This window comes from Gymnodraco acuticeps, unplaced genomic scaffold, assembly GCF_902827175.1.
Source record: "Gymnodraco acuticeps unplaced genomic scaffold, fGymAcu1.1, whole genome shotgun sequence".
NCBI lineage: Eukaryota > Metazoa > Chordata > Actinopteri > Perciformes > Bathydraconidae > Gymnodraco > Gymnodraco acuticeps.
Window position 1 is genome coordinate 10,018,273 of NW_022990238.1, and position 19,848 is coordinate 10,038,120.

Genomic DNA, 19,848 nt, shown 5'->3' on the forward strand with positions numbered 1-19,848 from the left:
ACACTATAAAATACTACTCTGCAGAAGGGATGAAAGCTCCAATGGTTTGTTAGTTAAAGCTATTGCAGTAACATAAATATTGTGTACTAAAGTATAGTTTGGGGTTTCTTAAATGCATGGGTTTCTATGCAAAATAAAGGACTGAAAAGGCCCGCGAAAAACGTTTTCTCCTGGGCCACACGTTGACTCATTCAGAGCCTCACTCAATGTGTTGGTAAATGCAAGAGTTTGTTACATTTAAAAAATTATATATTTATATTTGTCCCGGACTCACATGTTTACTTACCTCGAAGCAGTGGACAGTATGTCTTTTGACAGTTCAAGGATTCCCTTACACTGTATACGATCCAGTTGCTACACACAACACTCCTGCTGAATCCACGTGAGAATCTGGAGAGCCACTCTTCTGCTCGGGGATTCAATTAACTGGGTTGATTTACCACATTTAAAAAATAGCATTTATTTTGTAGTGACATAAAAATCTTTTGTACTTCTACAGGTTGAGTTAAAATTATTTATAAAACTTTATTTTTCCTCTTTTCAACTCATGAGCTGTTCATCTTGGAAAAACCTCCAAGTGAGAACCCAAACCACGAACATGGTACACATACATTAAACAGCACACAGCGCCATCTACATAATCGAAACAAAACAGAGTCTACAGTGGAACAAAGCTTTAGGAATAATGGTGATGATATATCACAAGACTGCCCATGTAGCTTGAGATTTAAAATACAAGAAAAGAAAGCAAGATACAAAAAAACCTTGAGGAAGAAATAAAAATAGAGACCAGGAAATACTTTTAATACTGTAATGTCTGTCAGACAAACACAAAAGTACATCATACATTTTTCTCTGATTTCCAGTTGCTCTGTGTCCTATTTTTTTTCAACCTCTGGTAAAAGGAGACTTGAAACTTCTGCTCAGACTGAGGAGGTATTTGTATGTACGTATATCCTCAACAGGGCCATGCAAAGGGGTTACATTCAATAGGGGGAGTGCCAAATAAACCATAATAAAATAGAATTATGATAGACAAAATAAATTCATACTTTCTGTATATATTGATCTTTTTCTTTTTGGCTTATAGATCAGCTAAGCAAAGCGATTAATTCCTGAGGTGTAAGGCTGTGGACACATTTCCAATTCAACATTGTGTATGTCAGCAGGGGGAAGGGTAATAGTCTCATTCTTTGCTATATGTTATATTTTATGTGTAGCAGAAAGGGAACCTGCTGTGAAATTCAACTTGAGCAGTAACAAACGGCAGACATAGTTTGTTTTTCGTGAATGAGGTGCTGGTGAGTCTGTGCAAAGCTTTAAAAGCTTGCACCTATCTATCAACTGAGTGCCGTGCAACATCAGCCCACATCTGTTCTGCGTAGCATAGGGACAGATAGGCAGAAAAATATAGAATACTCAGGAACACAGACCCGACATGTGACACTTCATGCCGCCAGACTTCATTATAGGTGAGGGGGTTTCAAGCATAAAAAAAGCCAACAGAGTTTCCCGTTGGGCAGCAAGGAGATCTTCTTCACAAAGCAAATCACAAGAATAAAACCCAATGGCCGTACCTACTGGTGTGAATATGATGCAGAGAAAACACAGAAGCAATCGTATACGACGACTGTCAGTAGGATAATGCGAGGTAGCATTGATGAGGGAAACAGAGGGACCCCCCCGTGTCTGGGCTTCAGCTGGTGAACAAATCAGATAAATATTTCATAGGCTTGCACGTGTGTACTGTGTGTTGATGTGTGTGCTGTCAGTTGCAGGAAGCAAAGAGTCACTCTGCCTCTAGGTTAGTGTATACAGTATGCATTCGAGAAAAAAACGGACTCTGCAGAGCAACGACTTCGATTACGTTGTTTAGAGCAAAAAGCTAAACTCTTCATTTAAGTTTCTTTTTTTTGTCAAAGGGGCAAGTTCAATATCACTATCAAAATACTAATAACCCATTTACAAAGCAAAAAATATAAAGACATTTAACTGTTAAACTGTCTTCATACAGTAGCGTATTTTTTAAATCAGATCAAAATCAATTGGAAATGCATGCACAATGTGAATGAACATTTTCTTTTCTTTATCACAACACTGTAACATTGTAGGCTTCATACCTAGTCTGTTTTACAAACACTTATGGACACAAATAAAAACTAAGAGAGGTCACTGACATGCATGCTCTCATGCTGAACAGAAGAGAAACAAAATCACAACCATTATTAACATTTCACATAACAGCTATCTGAAAAAAAAGATAAATGAATGGAATTCAAACCATGAGAAATGTCAATGTGAGGGGCAAGTTGGGAGGCGGGGTCTGTTTTTGATGTCGAGGGTTAAAAGGTCAAGGGTCAGGACTGCTGGCCGCCCCACTGGCTGTCTACAGGCCGCCGAAGGAGCTCCTCTACGTGCCTCGCCACGTCCATGGTGTCGTCCAGGTCGAAGTCTCCGTCCGTATCCAACATAGAGTCGCTCCTGCCACAGGACACAGAGCGGAGCCAAACCACACTCAGACAAGCTGGCAGCACATCACTAAGAAAAATCCCAGTTGGAGCAACAAGACACTCTTTACTCGTACAAAATGCACAGTCACACACACCCTCACTCATTCCGCTCCTCATATGTTTAAAGGACTTGTTGACTCACATTGGGGGGTATATGCCGTAGGTGTGAGGGTGATTGACAGGTGCTGGGGAGGCGCCGTGATCCATATAGGTTGGATTCCCACTTGATGGGTCTGGATTGGCTGTCGTAAACCTGTATACAAACATGCAAACACACACACACACACACACACACACACACACACACACACACACACACACACACACACACACACACACACACACACACACACACACACACACACACACACACACACACACACACACACACACACACACACACACACACACACACACACACACACACACACACACACACACACACACACACACACACACACACACACACACACACACACACACACACACACACACACACACACACACACACACACAAAACCAAGATAAAAGCCTATGAGTCTATGTTCAGCAGTTGCCTAAGCAACTACCCTCAGCGTGTTTTCCAGGCCTCGCTGCATCATTATGGCCATTCACTGTTCTGCGGGTGCACCAAGCATGGAGACAGGCAGGGAGTGGGGCTTTCTAACTAACAAGCCTAACTCTAATGATGAGTGGAAGACAAGCTTGCTCAGGAACCCTGGCCGTCCTTAATTGGCCTCCTCCAACTGTAACAGCTAACTAATAGCTGATCTGAATTCAGGATCCAATATTTGGTGATTAACTCTAAATGTTGCCACAGAGTTAAAACTGCAGGGTGGTGGTCAGAGAATAAAGAAAGGAGCAGGAAGGGAAGAACAGGAGGACAAACAGGAAGCGTAATACTTACTCGGGCACCACTTGCTTGATCTGCGGTTTCACGTAGCCATCCACGGCTTTGGCTTTAAAACAAACACAGGGAGAGAGAGAATGACAGCTGAGTGCCGACGTCACACTGCAATCAATACATCCGCTCACAACAAAGCATCTGAGGCTGTGGTATTTCATTTTGAATGTAACAGCAGCCTGAACAAACATAAGGTTGCTTACAGAGTGGTGGGGTGTAATATTTGGAGAAAACCTCATCCTTGTGTCTGTCGGGGTAGAGGAACAGGAGGTGATTGAGATCACTGATGCGGTCAGACAGGGAGCGAATGGAGAAGTCTTTGGTTGTGTACGGCATGAGGTTCCAAACCATTCTTTCACCTGGAGAAACACAGCATCCACAACCAAGTTTCAGCAATGTAAGGGACATAGGGAGTCTGTCTCCAAGCATGCGTTTTGATGTTGTAGAGCAGGGGTCTCCAACCTTTCTTCATCTGAGAGCTACTTTGAAAAAATGAAAGTGGCCAAGAGCTACTTGCATCACATCGCTTACATTTATTCACATAGCACTCATCAGTTGAATTAAGCTATACTTTTGTACACGTGTGAAATTGCAATACCTAAAGCTTATCACAAATCTTAACTTCAAATCAAGGTCCAAGAAAACGAAAATTTCTCACATATTATTATGGCCCACATAGTGAGTACATCACTGAGAATTCACATAAATGTCCTTAATCACCACCTGACAAGCTATGGCACTTATGGTAAAATAAGTGCATTCACTCTTTTTTACAGTTAGTGAGATGAATGGCGCTGCATGGAGTCCACCATAGGTGTATGCTGAAGTGTACCTACCTAGGTTCACTCTAATAGTCATTTAAATGTTCAGTCAGTCTTGTTCTGTATTTAGATTTCATGACATTCATGTCAGAAAAAGCTGCTTCAAAAAGGTCTGGAGAACAGAACCAAATAAAGCAGACATGTTCAGTGCTGCTTGGTGAATGTTCTGAGTTTTGCTGAGACTTAAGCTGAACATGATTTTGGAGATGTATAACCTCCATCTCCATCTCCACAGGATTGACACTGAACAGTTCAGCTAGCTTTTTCTTCTTCGTCTTGACAAATTATAAACCATAATAAATCAATTGTATAGGTCTAACCTCCCTATATCTGTGTGTGAAATTGCTCCATCCTCAAAAACAAAAAACTAATACTTCTGCAGTCTAGCTGCAGCTTCTAGCAACGGTCTTCTGTTAAAAAAGGCAGTCTTTACAACAGCATTATAAAATCAAAAATAACAACGCTACAACGTTGTATAACGATTATAACCCCCCGTAACAACGCTATAATCGATAATCGAGCGGCGAGCTACTGAAAAGCTGCCCGCGAACTACCGGTAGCTCGCGATCGACGTGTTGGAGAGCCCTGTTGTAGAGAAAGAAGCTGAGAGACCAATTTTAGAGAATGTTGTTTAGATTTAAAGCCTGTCCTTTGCCTTTTGCACGAGCAGGAACATTAAGTCATTAAGTTGTGTATGGTTAGTCGGTACATCCATAGCTGTGATTAAATCCCCTATACTTAATATCAAAACATTTAAAGGGGCCCTATTACTGTTACTGTTACTATTCAGGGTTTTCTCTTTGCTGTAGTGTGTTCCAAAGTTTCTCTCACACACCCTCCCCCCTGACTGGAATGCTTCAATTGGCCTCCTTGTTAACTTCTGTAACTAAATGACATCACTACATAACACTTGCGCTTCTATTGGCTAACACTTCAACACTTTGTAAGTGAAAGGCTAAGTGGTGGGACATCCACTGGCCAGCCAGCTAACCAATAAGATCAGACTGGGCTCGGGTTTCAGTCAGAGGTACTGCAGCTCAGGCAGTATGAGAAAAAAAAGAAGACCTTTTTGAACATTGAAACATGGAAATAAACGGTAGTGTGTCACAGTTGAGGTACAACATACAATAATGAAACCTGAACATTAGCATAATAGGGCCCCTTAAACCAGCACATCCCACGAGGGACAATAACACACATGTACATGTCTTACCTGCTTTGTTAGGATTTTCTGCCACCCAGGCAATTGTAATTCCTCCAATCTCAGAATCACTAAATCGCAGAAGGAAAGTACCGTTGGGTTTGGACATCAGCATGTCCTGAGCCTGCTGCTTGTTCACAAAGCCCAAAATGGCTCTAAAAAAGAGAGGGATATAAAGAAGAAAGAAAGACATTAAAATGTTCATGTGCATTCCCTCGCCACCTCTCTTATGTATTGCAATCTTAGGTTACAAGGGCAAGTAGGTCTTGCTCCCCAGTTTGCCTTGGAAAATGATGACAGTGAAACATTGCCTGAGTTGTTAAGATTGATGTGGTTGGAGACATTTACTTGAACAGGACATGCAGTCCTGCTGTGAATCTGAAAAAAATGCTGGTGCTTATATGTTTGTGTTCTGCTGTGCTTTACAGCCTAACATTAAAACCAAAAAATAAAACTGCAGTTTTTCCTACCCGTCATTCCAGTGTGGTTTGAGATGCTTTTTTGTGAGTTCCATCACTCCATCGAACCACTGCCAAAAAGTGAAGTTCCTCCCTGGCAAGCTTTCCTGTAGGAAATGTATTTTTAAAAACACACAGGATATGTACATATATTATAAGCTTTCCTGTTCCCGAGTGTCCATCCAGTCCATAAGTACAGAGAACAGCATGTCCTTATCCCAGTTGTTTATGATTTACCAAGAATGCAGCTGCTTGTGTATATGTTGTATGTGCGGGTATTGTGAGTGTGTATGTGTGCAGTTCCTACACCAGTCTGTGAAGCGGATGAAACTTGATGTTCCTGTAATCTAATGAGACTGGTGGTGTGTGGAGAACCTAAGTGTGCTTTCTGCCATCGCAAGCTGCTGTGATCCAGAGAATGAGGCCTCCAGCCTTTCACTGTGTGGACAAACAGGCCCATTAAGATGAAGACCTGGCCCTCAATGGGCCGTTCTCACTCAAGCTGACTACAGAACAGAGCTGTAAGGGCACAGCAAATGGAGCATGACATATTTCTGTGTGAATAGCCAATAGCAAATCACCCCATGGAGAACAAGCATGCGGCTGAAATCGGCGTACTGAAAGTGGCCTTCAGGCGTTTGAACAATGCAAGGAGGAAAAAACCCTCCCAGAAAGAAATCCATAAAGTTTAACTGATGATGACAGACGATAATTCTGCTTTATATAAGGGGAGAGGAAGAGGCTGGCACTGACCCTGTTAAACTGTGACCATGTCATAGTCATGTTGCGGTAGTCGTCAGGGTTGTTGCTGGAGCTGCTGAAGGCCTTCTGAGCGAGGAAGACCAGGTTCTCCTCAGACAGGCCTCGGTTACTCTGCACCTCAGCCTTGTACTTCATGTTGATGGCATCACACAGCTGAGGCCAGATCACTTTATCCGGCACGAGGAAAGGCACCCGTCCCTGTGGCACAGAGAAGACAGCAGAGGATTTACACCAGCTTTATCGACAGCAGAATGCAAAAAATAGTCATAGATACATCATGTGCATATGTGAGCTCACAATGCATTACAATCAACCAGTTACCATGTGGATAGACAAATATCTAGTACACAGAAATAAATGTGCTCTGTAGCTTGTTCATAAATAAAGTTATTCATATAAAGGGCAGCAACTGTTTAATGTTATAAAATGTCAGAAAACAACAACAAATAGTTTGGAAACATTTGATTTGACCAACGTAATGGAAAGTTAGAAAACTCGAAAACACAACGTGACACACGAGAGCTCGACTTAATTGCCAACATCAAGAATTTAGGGAAAGTTATGACTGGAGAATTGCTGCAAGACATTTGCTGCAGACACAAAGTGACACAGCTCCTGGCTAAACAATACTCAAGATCTCTCCTCCAAGTCCCACGTCTTTAGCTACAATAGCTCTGAGAGAATCATCAACATTCTACATGAAGAGACACAACAAACCAATAACTATAACACCTCTATCGGCTGACGCCAACAGGCAGGAGTAAGGAGGCATAACCCAATATATAGAGAGAGCGCGCAGACCCCCAAGGTCGCAGGCCTGTGTGTGCTTGACTGGTCAAATCAATGCTGAACATGTGATAAACAAAGGTACATTTGGTACATAAAACAGCCAGGTTTAGTTGTTTTTGAAATATTTAAGAAACAAAATATAAAAAACTAATACAAAAGGTCTGAATGAAATTATGATCACACTCAAAAAAACCTTTACTCACAGTTTCTGCAAAAGCGTTGTCCCACAGAACGGTTGCTGTGGCGTTATTGTCTTGGCTACCGTGAACAATCACCACTACAGGAAGTGATAACGTCTGCAAAGAGAAAAAGGGGAGACCAGTTCAGCGGAAGAATGCTGTGACAACTAATACTTTTTTATAAGTTAAATAAACAAATTCCTACTCTGGAATCTTTCAATTCAACATATGCGTTGTGATTACTGCTACTGAAAAGCAACTAAACATTTAAGATTCATCAATATGCTTTTGTAAGAATGAAGAGGAAACCAGTTTTATTCTATCGTCCACATGCTGCAAACTTGTGGATCCATTATCCAGATTGGCAAATCAATATGTATTTTAAAGCTGCTTTAATCAATCATGCCAGATAATTATTACAATTATTCGTTTTTTTAAATATGTAAATTCAATGCCAGATAAAGAAATATCCATTACAAAAAAGCACAACAAAACAAGTGATAGGGAAACATTGCTCTCATATAGACAGCTATATAATCCCCAAAATACAGGAGGCTCAATTTATTTAAATTTCTATCAACATTTTTGAATGTACAGATGATGTTGACCTAATTATTTGAAATACTGGAGAAATCCTATTTAGTTTATTTTGTCTTTTGTCACCTTTGTTTGTTTGTTACACAGTGTTGTCATACGTTTTCATGTTTGTTATGTTTATTATTTTGCCAGTTACATAAAAAAAGCAATACATATGGCATAAGATATCATATCAGATATCAGTCAGATGAGGAAAATGAGTATGATTGGCCAGCTGATGTGATGCACTGTACTTCACAGTATGTGTGGGAGTGGCTGTGTAAGGTTTTGTGACTTGTAGCTTTTAATAATTAAACAGATAACCCCTCTTGCAGGAGTAAGAATGCAGAGTATCTTTGTGCGTCCAGGCTTCTTACTGTACCTTTACTTGAAAAACGAGCTCGTTGCCTCCGACGCTGAACTGAGACTCGAACAGGATGGTGAACTTCTCCTCCGTGACAGATTCTGCTCCCCGTCTGTCCGATCGCTTGATCCTCTTCAGGGACTACATGAAAGATGACATGAGTAAAACCGAGCAACACTGGATTATAGTACAGTTAGGCTGACAATGTACACATTATATGTACAGCACATGCATGCATGAGTCAGACCTGACATGTAAATAATTCATGGAGTTCTTTTGGGACGTGATGGGACTGATCCTGCAAAGCATTGCTGATTTGCCATCAGTTTATGTGGGATATACTGTACAGAAATTCTCACACTGGATGATGAAGTGCAGCTCAACACTGCTACCAAATCCTACAAAATGTTATTGAAATAATAAATATAGAGCTACAACTGTAAGATAAGTCAATGAATTGTTAAATCGATTGAAAGAAAGATAATTGCCCACTATATTGATATTCAGTTAATCATTAAAGTAATTGTTCCCCTTAAAAAAATGGCAGAAATTGCTGTTAGCTCTCAAATATGTAGATGTCCTGCCTTTCTGTTTTATATCATATTAAACAGAATATTTCCTATCATCTAGGACTTGAGAAAATGGAATTGAAATGTAACAATATTTTCTTATATTTTCTTAGACCAAATGAACAATCAATTGATCTAGAAGAAAAATCGGAAATGTAAGTCTATAAGTCTAGGCTATAGGACCTACATAATGTGCAAGTGAAACTATTTCCCTTAAAAGGAAACGTATCTGACATATATAGGCACATCTTCCATAGATTTCCATACTTCTGGTGAGCTAATAACTCAATGAGCTGTATGCAAAGGTAGACTACACTAACACTGAACCATGGACCCTGATTTTCTCATTTACTTCTCCTCAGGAACACTCACCATGTTTCTGAAGTGGGCGCTGAGAGTGCCGGTAGTCTGATGATACTCCATCACACAGTTATTGTTAAGAATTTCTCCGCTGCTGTCACTGAAGGAGAGACACAATCAACAAGTGAGTCAATTACCTGTAAATCTGCACTGAAGCACTCGAGTGCTGAGGATTATATTTCTCCCAGAACAAATGAAATAAGAAAATGACGTCAGGAGCTGAGTGACACACAACAGGGGGTAGAAATGATGTTCATGCTCGTATGACTAGAAGGGTTAACTGACACTATGTTCTCTAGACGAGCAAACACCAGGCAGATGTCTGCAGATTGGGAGAGTGTGAGCAACAGCAGCAGATGAAGGCCGAGCTGATGAATTGCTCAACCATATAACCACTGGCTGCCTGGCTGACCTAGAGTCTCGGGAGGTTTTTGTATTTGTCAGGAGGAATGTGGAACGAGGCCGTGGAATAGGCTAAATGTGGATTCTGCATCCACACCATAGATTCCTCTGAGGCATTGTTCAAGTTCCAGCCATGTCTGTGTGGTGAGGTCTGGGAACACACTAGGCTACAGTTCATCCATTATCAACTAATCCATGAACAAAACTATGAATCGTTATCTCAATGGCGCCAATGGAGCTTGTCGCCAGGAAATAAGGTAGGTATAATTAAAAGGTTGTGTACAAAGCAGGAAACAGCTGGATGTGTTGTTGCTACAGCATTTGTGTGTGTAACTTTTCTATATAAATTCAAAATGAACCCTTCGCTAAAGTTCCCAGAAAAAAAACACTAAACCATTTTTTTCTTGTTGACAATTTTGCTTTTCATTTGACAGAGGACAGTGAAGAAATGGGGGAGAGAAAGAAATACACAAACAACATCAACACGGTCTCTCACCTACATGAAAACACACCAAGGGTTCATTATTTTATTTTGATTATATGAGTTTTACCTTTTCCTAAACTTATTTTTACTGACTGTAACACTTTGGCAATGTTGACATGGTCACGTTTAAGCCTACAAAACATTTTGATTTGAGGGGTGTGACCTCCAATATGGTCACATTTCTATCGGTTTGCACTGTTTCTCTGTTTTAAAATCCACACATGAACAGGGCAATGCACTTACTTCCTTGTGTTCTCGTTCTTCAGCAGGGCCTTGGCCTGCTGTTCACTGACGATGGTGGCTTTCACCTGCGGAGGGTTCATGTGCACGTTCAATTTGCCTCCTACTAGAAGGCGCACTGTAGCGGCAAACTTGGTTTGGGTTTTCAGCACCTGGGGAGGCTGTTTCTCAATGATGAAGGTGCTGTGGAGACACAAAGGGAGACAGACTGAGTGACGGAACTAAGCCCTGATCATTAGCTGGCTTTTTGTTGTATTTCATCAGAAATAGCATGCAATAATTCATATGTACATGCCATGATTGCTTATGCGGGTATTTTTGTTGTAGCTAGTTACAATGTATCATACATTTCCAATGGAATGTGTCTAAATTAGAGAATGATACATTACAAAATGTTTAAACTTTCAAAAGACTGCACAAATGTTCTGCATGTTCACTGTACACATACAGTGCAGTGTTTGGTGTACATGCTAATTTCAAACTTACTGTCTCCTCAAGCCTCCTTTCACATGTACTGACCTTCAGATTTGATAGCATTAGCCTTTAAAAACAACTATAAAGTAGTGAAGGAAATGGAAGTAAGGTGGTATTTGTCTGTCTAGGTGACTTCTGATGTACACAAACAGAGCAAGAGGAGAGACAATAGCAGACAGCCTAATGATCACGCCTGCAGGCTCAGAGGCCACTCCGAAACACACACACACACACACACACACACACACACACACACACACACACACACACACACACACACACACACACACACACACACACACACACACACACACACACACACACACACACACACACACACACACACACACACACACACACACACACAACACACACACACACACACACACACACTCACACACACACACACACACACACACACACACACACACACACACACACACACACACACACACACACACACTGATGTAATGAGCCTTCAAGCCCTCTGATCTGCGGCTGACCTAAGTGATGAACACAAAACTCTCCCATTCTCAGCCTGAAACCTCCGGGGGCTTCAGGGGGAATATAAAGAGGATGTTGTTGAGGACACATAACCTGTGTTTGTACTGTGCGAGTTAGCAGTGCATTACTGCGTGGCGGCAAGCTTGTCTGTGACCAATCAGGAATTGCTGTGACAGAAACATGTCTTCTCAATGTTCCCGGCTGGAACCATCTTGAAGAAAAGTAGAAGAGGACACTGGGTGCATACTGAGTCAAAAAGGATATCAATCTCGCTGTTGACCACAAACACAAATAAGGTTGTGTAAGTAGGACTTTCCTGCATAAAGACCCACTGAATGCAGGGAATGACAATGCCTCACGCATTGTTCATAAAACACCTACCCGCACACATGCTGGGGCTGATAAACTTGTATTGACAATATTCAGCCTTGAAAGGTGTTATAAACCCCAACACACACACACCTGGTGACCAATGCTGAGATGATATCTGTGATAGTACTGTTGAGGTCGTTGAGGAGCTCTTCAATGGGGCCGGGGATGGGCAGCTGTTGTCTGAGATGCTCTGCCCTCCGAATCTGCTGCCTGTTTTGCCAGATTGTTTCTGCCAGTTTCTCACACCTGACACACAAAAAATAAGATTATCAGCCGAATAATATTATCAGACATAATATGTTTCCTCACTATTTATAGACAATGGAACCAACTCCAGCAGCTGATTAGGAAATATTAAATAAAGTATAGTTTTAAATGACTGAAATCTTTGCCGGGATAGTTTTTTTAACTGAAAATAAGAGAGTAAAAGCCTTAAATAAAAAAAGGGCCTGGACTGCCTATGTTTGCGTTAAAAGGAGTCAATAAATTATGGTAATAAACTCAACGGTAGTCAATTTAGAGCACCTTAACCAGTGACCCTGTGCTGTGTGGGGTAGTCCCGTAGCTGTGATGTTGATGGGAGGTGGACCAGAACTCACCAGGACTGCAGGATGTCCAGGCCTCCCTCCGGTGGGCCCCCGTTGCCCGCCAGCTGTTGCCGTCTCTTCCACTGGATGAGCTCGTCATCCAGAATGATGGTCTGCTGCTTCCTCAGCAGCTGCAGTGTTTTCTGGTGCTTCTCTGCAAGGTCCTGCACATAAAAACAAACATGGATGCTGACTCCAATCACACATTTGCACTCTTGCGCACACATACAGTATATTTTCTTAAAAGTTCCCCTATTATATTGTTTTTCATCAATATATTATAGGTCGCAGACAAAACATGTCTCTGAAGTGTTTGGCTCGAAATACCAAACATACCATTGTAGCATGCAGTGTTGTAGCCAAGTCACCAATTCACGAGTCCAAGTCACTCTCGAGTCCCCACTATTCGAGTCCGAGTCACCTAGGGAGAGTCGGAGTCGAGTCCGAGTCCAAGTCCGAGTCCAAGTCCGAGTCACCCAAGGAGTGTCCGAGTCGAGTCCGAGTCATCATTACATGTGTTCGAGTCCGAGTCCAAGTCTGAGTCACCCAAGAAGAGTCCAAGTCCGAGTCACAAGTCTTCATGTATTAATCTTTGGGGATATATGTGCTGTTCCTCTACATTGCTTTTATCCTGTCATGTTAAAAAAAAAAAAATCTGATTCTGATGTAAATTAAAGTGGACCTATTATGCTATATTGGAAAAATATATTGTAGGGCCATACCTATACAAAACATGTCTGAAGTTTTTTGCTTAAAATACTAAACAGTTCACCCATTGTAGCCATGCCTCATGTTGCTAATACCCCTCTTTTGCAGCCCTGTTAGAGAAACGCGGATTTTGGGTCCTTAGTTTGAAAAATAATAAAAGAGGAGGCGGAGCTAATGCCTGATCAACATTCTACCGGAGATAAAGTTAAATTCTGCTATGATAAAACGCGATCCTGTTCTAAACCACATGAAAGATTATTTCTGAAACAGTATGGAGCTCAAATGCTTTTTCTCTTGCGGGTTTATCACAAGGTGAGTTCCTTTTTTTATTTCCTGCTTTTTAAACACGTGCTCTACAGTACAGGTTAGCTCTGAGTGTTAGCGAGGCTTGCTAATGTAAACAAAGACGAGATTACGTCCAAAACACGTCAGGCATTGTTTCCGATAGCAATTTTCTGTGGGTCCGCTGCCGCAACTCTGTATCCGCTCGTCGTACCCCTGTTTTTAAAAGATTTGGGTACGGAGGAAAAGAGAGAGGGTTTTATTTTCTGACGCTGCGTGAGTTCCCCGACGCACCGGGGACACATATTTATGTATAAAAGACATCACAAAGTGCATTTTGCATGATAGGTCCCCTTTAATGTATATTTTCTTGTGTCTGACGCGTTGTGAGAATGAACGTGCATATATATTTACTTGTGTGCGCAAGTTAACCGCAAGTTCACCTTGACTTTCTAATGCTTCTAATGCCATTTTTGCCGAGGTTCAAGGCATTGGCTACAGACAAACAGTGCCATTTCTCCAACTAGTTCAAGCCATCATACTGTATGTATGTATTGAATGTGTGTGTATACAGGGGCGCCGTTTACCAACAGGCAAGTGCTTGGACCAGAAGGGGGCCCCCAAATAAAGTAGATTAATCCAATCCAATCCAACTTTATTTATATAGCACTTTAAAACCTCCAGACCAAAGTGCTGTACAGAGAGATACATCAAATATAAAATCACACAGCTCAGCTCACAAAACATAAAATAAATAAATACATTTCAAATAAAAGATACAAACACAAAACAAACCAGAATAAACGTAACAATTTCCAAATAAATAAAAAAAGATAAAAAAAGATTAAGAAGGTAACAACGACAACATGAAACACCCTTTAATTTACTGCAACGACATGTCGGGAAACCCCCTCAAGGGGGCCCCATGCATAGTGCACTGAAAATGCTTCTTAATTTCAGTTTCGCCAGGGCCCAGCGGTTGAACCCTTCTAAGCTGGCTGTAGCGAGGGCGGAGTTCGCAACCATGGAGCGCCTGGGTATTGTCCGCCGCTCCGACAGTCCTTGGGCTTCCCCCCTGCACGTCGTTCCCAAATCGAACGGCGGGTTCCGCCCGTGCGGGGATTACCGCCGACTCAACGACGCCACTACGCCTGACCGCTATCCGGTGCCGCACATTCAGGACTTTTCGGCGCATCTGGCCGGTACAGGGGTGTTTTCCAAGGTGGACCTGGTGTGTGGATACCGCAGGTGCCCATGCACCCCCTGGACATTCCCAAGACAGCAGTGATAACGCCTTTTGGACTTTTTGAGTTCCTGCGGATGCCTTTTGGACTCAAGAATGCCGCTCAGACGTTCCAGCGCCTGATGGATTCGGTGCTGCGGGACCTGCCGTTTGTGTTTATTTACCTCGACGACATACTCGTCGCAAGCGCTTCAGTGCAGGAGCACCTGTCCCACCTCTGAGCCCTTTTCACACGGCTCAACGAACACGGATTAATCATCAATCCTGCAAAGTGCCAGTTCGGGGTGTCGGACATCGATTTCCTGGGGCACCGCGTCACCAAGGGCGGTGCGACACCTCTGCCAGCGAAGGTGGAGGCTGTTGCCGCGTTTCCTCGCCCGCTCACAGCCCGGTCGCTCCGTGAGTTTCTGGGGATGGTGACTTTCTACCACCGTTTCATCGCCCGGGCCGCACACATCATGCGGCCGCTGTATGAAGCGTTGAAAGGCAAGACCCCCGTCCAGGAGATCGACTGGACAGCAGAGGCGGACGGCGCTTTTGCTGAGGTCAAGACCGCGTTGGCTCAGGCGGCTTTGCTGGCACACCCATCATCTACGGCTCCCATCTCCATCACCACGGACGCGTCAGACTACGCGGTCGGCGCAGTGCACGAGCAGTGGGTGGAGGGCGCTTGGCAGCCGCTCGCCTTTTTCAGCCGCCAGCTGACGCCTAGAGAACGCAAATACAGCGCCTTTGACCAGGAGCTCCTCGGACTTTATTTGGCCGTGCGGCACTTCCGTTTCATGCTGGAAGCCCGTAAATTTACGGCGTTTGTCGACCACAAGCCGCTCACCTTCGCCATGTCAAAAGTGGCGGAGCCTTGGTCGGCACGTCAGCAGCGGCAGCTGTCCTACATATCGGAGTTCACTACGGACATTAAGCACGTGGCTGGCAAGTCGAACCTGGTTGCTGATTGCCTCTCCAGGGTCGTCATCGGTGCCGTCCAGTTGGGCCTGGACTATACTCGCATGGCGGCAGACCAGGTCACAGATCCCGGCGTCCAGGCCCTGAAGGTGGAGAGCGCGGGGCTGCGCTTGGAGGACGTGGTGTTCGGCGACGCGGGCATTACTCTCCTGTGTGACGTCTCTACGGGCCTGGCGCGGCCTGTCGTCCCTGCCAGCTGGAGGCGTCCTGTGTTCGAGGCTGTGCACGGCCTGTCACACCCCGGCGTTAAACCTTCGGTGCCTTTGGTAGCGGCGAAGTTCGTTTGGCAAGGACTGAAAAGGGACGTGAGGACTTGGGCCAGGGAGTGCGTGGCTTGTCAACGCGCTAAGGTGCACCGCCACACGAAGGCCCCGTTGGAGCGTTTCCTGGTGCCTGATAGGAGGTTTGATCATGTCAACATTGACCTGGTTGGTCCGTTGCCTTCCTCTCAGGGGTTTTCCTACCTCCTCACCATGGTGGACAGAACGACCCGTTGGCCGGAGGCGGTTCCGCTCGTTTCGACATCAGCCGCAGACGTTGCCCGGGCCTTCATTGCAACGTGGGTGTGTCGTTTTGGCACCCCGTCAGACATTTCCTCAGACAGGGGCTCTCAGTTCACGTCCGAGCTCTGGAACGCTGTGGCAGGCGGTTTGGGGGTTAAGCTGCACAGGACTACCGCTTACCACCCTCAGGCTAACGGCCTCTGCGAGCGCTTTCATCGCTCCATGAAGGCGGCCCTCAAGGCCGGCCTTACGGACGGTAACTGGGTCGACAAGCTGCCCTGGGTGATGCTGGGCCTGCGGACCGCACCTAAGGAAGATCTGCAGTGTTCTACAGCGGAGATGGTCTACTGTCAGCCGCTGAGAGTTCCGGGGGATTTCCTCCCAAATGCATCGGCTCCCTGGTCGGCGTCGGCCCAGCGGGCTTTCCTGCGTGACGCCGCTGAGGCCTTTGCTCCGATCCCTACTACTCAGCACGGTACTCAGGTGTCCCAGGTTCCCGCAGAGCTCCGCTCGGCGGAGCACGTGTTCATCCGGCACGATGCGCACAGAGGCCCCCTGCAGCCCCCTTATGATGGGCCTTTCCGGGTCTTGGAGCACGGGGACAAGCACCTGGTGGTCGACCTGGGTGGCAAGGCCGAGCACGTCTCGGTGGACCGGGTGAAGGCTGCTCACCTGGACTTGGACCAGCCTGTGGTGCTGGCTCGACCTCCGTGACGGGGCCGCCCCCCGGCCTCGTCCCCTGTCACGGATTTAAGACCGGTTGTTCCGGTCCCTCCCCTTCCGGGGGCCGCACAGGCGGGAGTCACTTTTCCGACTCCCGTGCTCAGGAGTCGTGGGGGTCGGCGTGTCGTTCCTCCCCGCCATGCTGATTTTGTTTATGTGTGAATTCTGGGGGGGCTTGTGTGGTGACACGTTATTGGACATAATTCACCTTGCTTATTGTGTTGCCACACTGACCCTTTAGTGGGGAACACCTGTAGCTTTAGCTGCCATTCCTGCTAGCTCATCAGGCAGAGCAGTGCATGTGTTAACCTCTCTGAAAGTAATGGATAATAAAGATTGGAACTCCATTCTTAATACACCGCCTCCGACTCTCTTTTCACGGCACTACAATATACTAAATAGTTGCATTTGTTTTTTAGCACCTGCTGATAAGGGCATACGTTCTTACGTTGGTAATGATTGTATAAAAGCAAGGGTGTGCAATAAACAGATAGGCCTACCATCAGTTGGAGAGTCTCATTCAGCCGCGGGGACGCTACAATTATTATAGTGAATGTTTAAATGATATCAATAAAGATTAAGCCCCATGGCTACTTAGCATGCACAATGACGACATTCTGCATGTTAAGTAGCCATGTGCTTTCGTGTTATCAGCTGAATCTTTATGTATTGATTTGATCACAACATTACTGATGATAGTATTCAAGACAGCCTATATGTCTGAACTCGATCCTTAGAGTAATGTGTTACGGAGCCTTCTCTTCAATATTTTTTCCACATAACGAGCATTTTGCGCTGCTCTTTCCCAATGTGAAAGCATAATCTATGAAGCATACAGCACGATGCGGGGTGTGTCTCTGGACATCTCTAGACTGGAATAGCGGGGGCCAGTACGTGAACTCGCCTCGCAGGTGCACACGCCAGGACAGAGTACATCTGACTCGAGACAAAACTTGCTCGAATCCGAGTCCAAGTCGGAGCGTCAATGTACAAGTCGAGTCCGAGTCATCGTGCGTGCGTGATCGAGTCCGCGTCAATCAGTGCGCGAGTCCGAGTCGAGTCTCAAGTCCCGAAAATCGGCACTCGAAAATCGGCACTCAAGTCCAGGACTCGAGTACTCCATCTCTGGACTAGCATCCCATAAACCCCTCTGTTTCAGCCCCGTCTCAAAAGTGGTGATTCTCTGTCTGTTACTTCAGATGAAAATAAGGAGCCACTCCCCACGCCCCTCTGAGAGATATTTGGTTGAAAAGAACACAATGGTGCTCTAGGAGGAGATTCAGGTGATAAGGTGTGTGTGTGTGTGGGGGGGGGGGGGGGCTAGTGGTTACACAAGCCAAAAAAACGTTATGACATCATAATATGGCCGGAATCTGATCAGCTCATTTTCAGACAGGTTTTTATATAAATGGATCAGGACAAAAAGTGAGCAAATCTTTTTTCCAGAAACTTTCAGAATCTCTTTACACAGAGGGGACACTTGTATAAAAGACATTAAAAAGTGGATTTTGCAGAATAGGAGACCTTTAAGGTGTGCATGTTCTTACCAGTCTGTATTTCTGTAGTGTGTTGGCCTCTCTGGTCAGCCACGCCTCCACAGTGGCTCTCTTGTTCAGGAGGGCGGGCTCCCGTAGCTGTCTGTCAGCAGGGGGCAGCGTGGCCAGGCTGGTAAGCTGAGCTGGGGAGGGGTGGGGTTGTTGCCATCCACAAGGGGGAGGGGTGAGGGAAAGGGAGTTGAGATACAAATCTTTAACCTACGCACGTTCAGTGTACATACATGCCACATTAAGTGATAATGACTTAATAAGGATATCTACCTCTAGGATCATGCAGATGTCATAACAACTAGGCGTTGATACACACCTATGCAAATGTTGCTGATTATAGGTATAAGTGTTTGTTTTCCATTGCTGATTTGCAGGATTCAATATATTACAGACAGCTGTGATATGTATGTTGGGTGAGGAATGATCTATTTTATTCAAATTTGATTTTCTAATATGACATGTACAAGATTCAAAGCCTTGTTAAAAAAAGCACAAACTACTCAGTACTCTTAATTTGTTTTACAATTTGTATTAAATAATAACCACTGACTTTTCAAGTGAGACAAATTGAGAAATGGTTTGTCCATCTTAAATTCTAAATGTATCTAGAAGCATTCAATCCTGTTTGGCATAATGATATGATGGATAACTGTCGAATAACCGATTATCGAACTGTTGACAATTTTTCTGTCACTTCACAGTCAAAATATCAGCTCTTCCTCCCAGCAGCAGTAATGAGATGCAGGTCCTGGGGCCTCACCCTGGATGCGGAGGCTCTCCTGATACTGGATGATGAAGTACTCCTGGTTGTGCTGGAGCTTGCGCAGATCGTTCTCAGTGTCCTGGGTCAGCAGTCGAAGCTCCTCAAAAGCTTGGTTGATCTGTTGGTATTTCTGAGACATGCTGTCCATCATCCCGCCCACTGGAGAGCTCGACTGTCAATAACAAAGTGCGATTTAGAGACAGGCACGGAGAGACACGGAGGAAATGGCGGGTTTGGCAACAGTAATTGGTAAGGTTGCATGGCCTGTGTATTGTCTGTCAGTGGATTGTTTATGATGGTTGTTATGGGAAATGGCTGGCCTGAGCTATTGGGGATAGCTATGGGGGATGGAGCATGCATTTGAAACCTAGCTGGACTTGATGAATTGACCACTACGTGCGTCAGTTGGGCTATTTGACTGTGAAATCCCCAGTGACCACAAGCCTAATGGGAACACTGTAGATAGAGAAGGAAGTATTGCATCTGCTTATCATCCTCAGGCAGACTGCATGGGCAGTTAAGGCTCTGAACAAGCACAATATAGTGCCTTAAGGTTCAGG

At 44.5% G+C, this 19,848-nt stretch overlaps 1 protein-coding gene across 3 annotated transcripts in view; it reads right to left on the reverse strand.

Moving 5' to 3' along the window:
* Nucleotides 1-444: 444 nt before the first annotated feature.
* The window catches only part of stat5a (signal transducer and activator of transcription 5a), a 78,696-nt gene continuing 59,292 nt past the window's right edge, over nucleotides 445-19,848 (reverse strand). For 2 of the 3 annotated variants that reach the window (XM_034220310.1, XM_034220311.1), the window contains 15 exons: nucleotides 19,286-19,460; nucleotides 18,526-18,656; nucleotides 12,569-12,720; nucleotides 12,060-12,215; nucleotides 10,623-10,802; nucleotides 9,506-9,593; nucleotides 8,583-8,705; nucleotides 7,649-7,741; nucleotides 6,648-6,854; nucleotides 5,907-6,001; nucleotides 5,449-5,591; nucleotides 3,618-3,773; nucleotides 3,418-3,469; nucleotides 2,653-2,763; nucleotides 445-2,538 (listed from right to left, as the gene is read on the reverse strand). In XM_034220310.1, the coding sequence (XP_034076201.1) occupies nucleotides 2,358-2,538; nucleotides 2,653-2,763; nucleotides 3,418-3,469; nucleotides 3,618-3,773; nucleotides 5,449-5,591; nucleotides 5,907-6,001; nucleotides 6,648-6,854; nucleotides 7,649-7,741; nucleotides 8,583-8,705; nucleotides 9,506-9,593; nucleotides 10,623-10,802; nucleotides 12,060-12,215; nucleotides 12,569-12,720; nucleotides 18,526-18,656; nucleotides 19,286-19,460 (2,043 nt within the window). In that variant the 3' untranslated portion in view covers nucleotides 445-2,357. The remainder of the gene's footprint in view (nucleotides 2,539-2,652; nucleotides 2,764-3,417; nucleotides 3,470-3,617; nucleotides 3,774-5,448; nucleotides 5,592-5,906; nucleotides 6,002-6,647; nucleotides 6,855-7,648; nucleotides 7,742-8,582; nucleotides 8,706-9,505; nucleotides 9,594-10,622; nucleotides 10,803-12,059; nucleotides 12,216-12,568; nucleotides 12,721-18,525; nucleotides 18,657-19,285; nucleotides 19,461-19,848) is intronic. The other variant, XM_034220312.1, reaches the window with a different exon arrangement.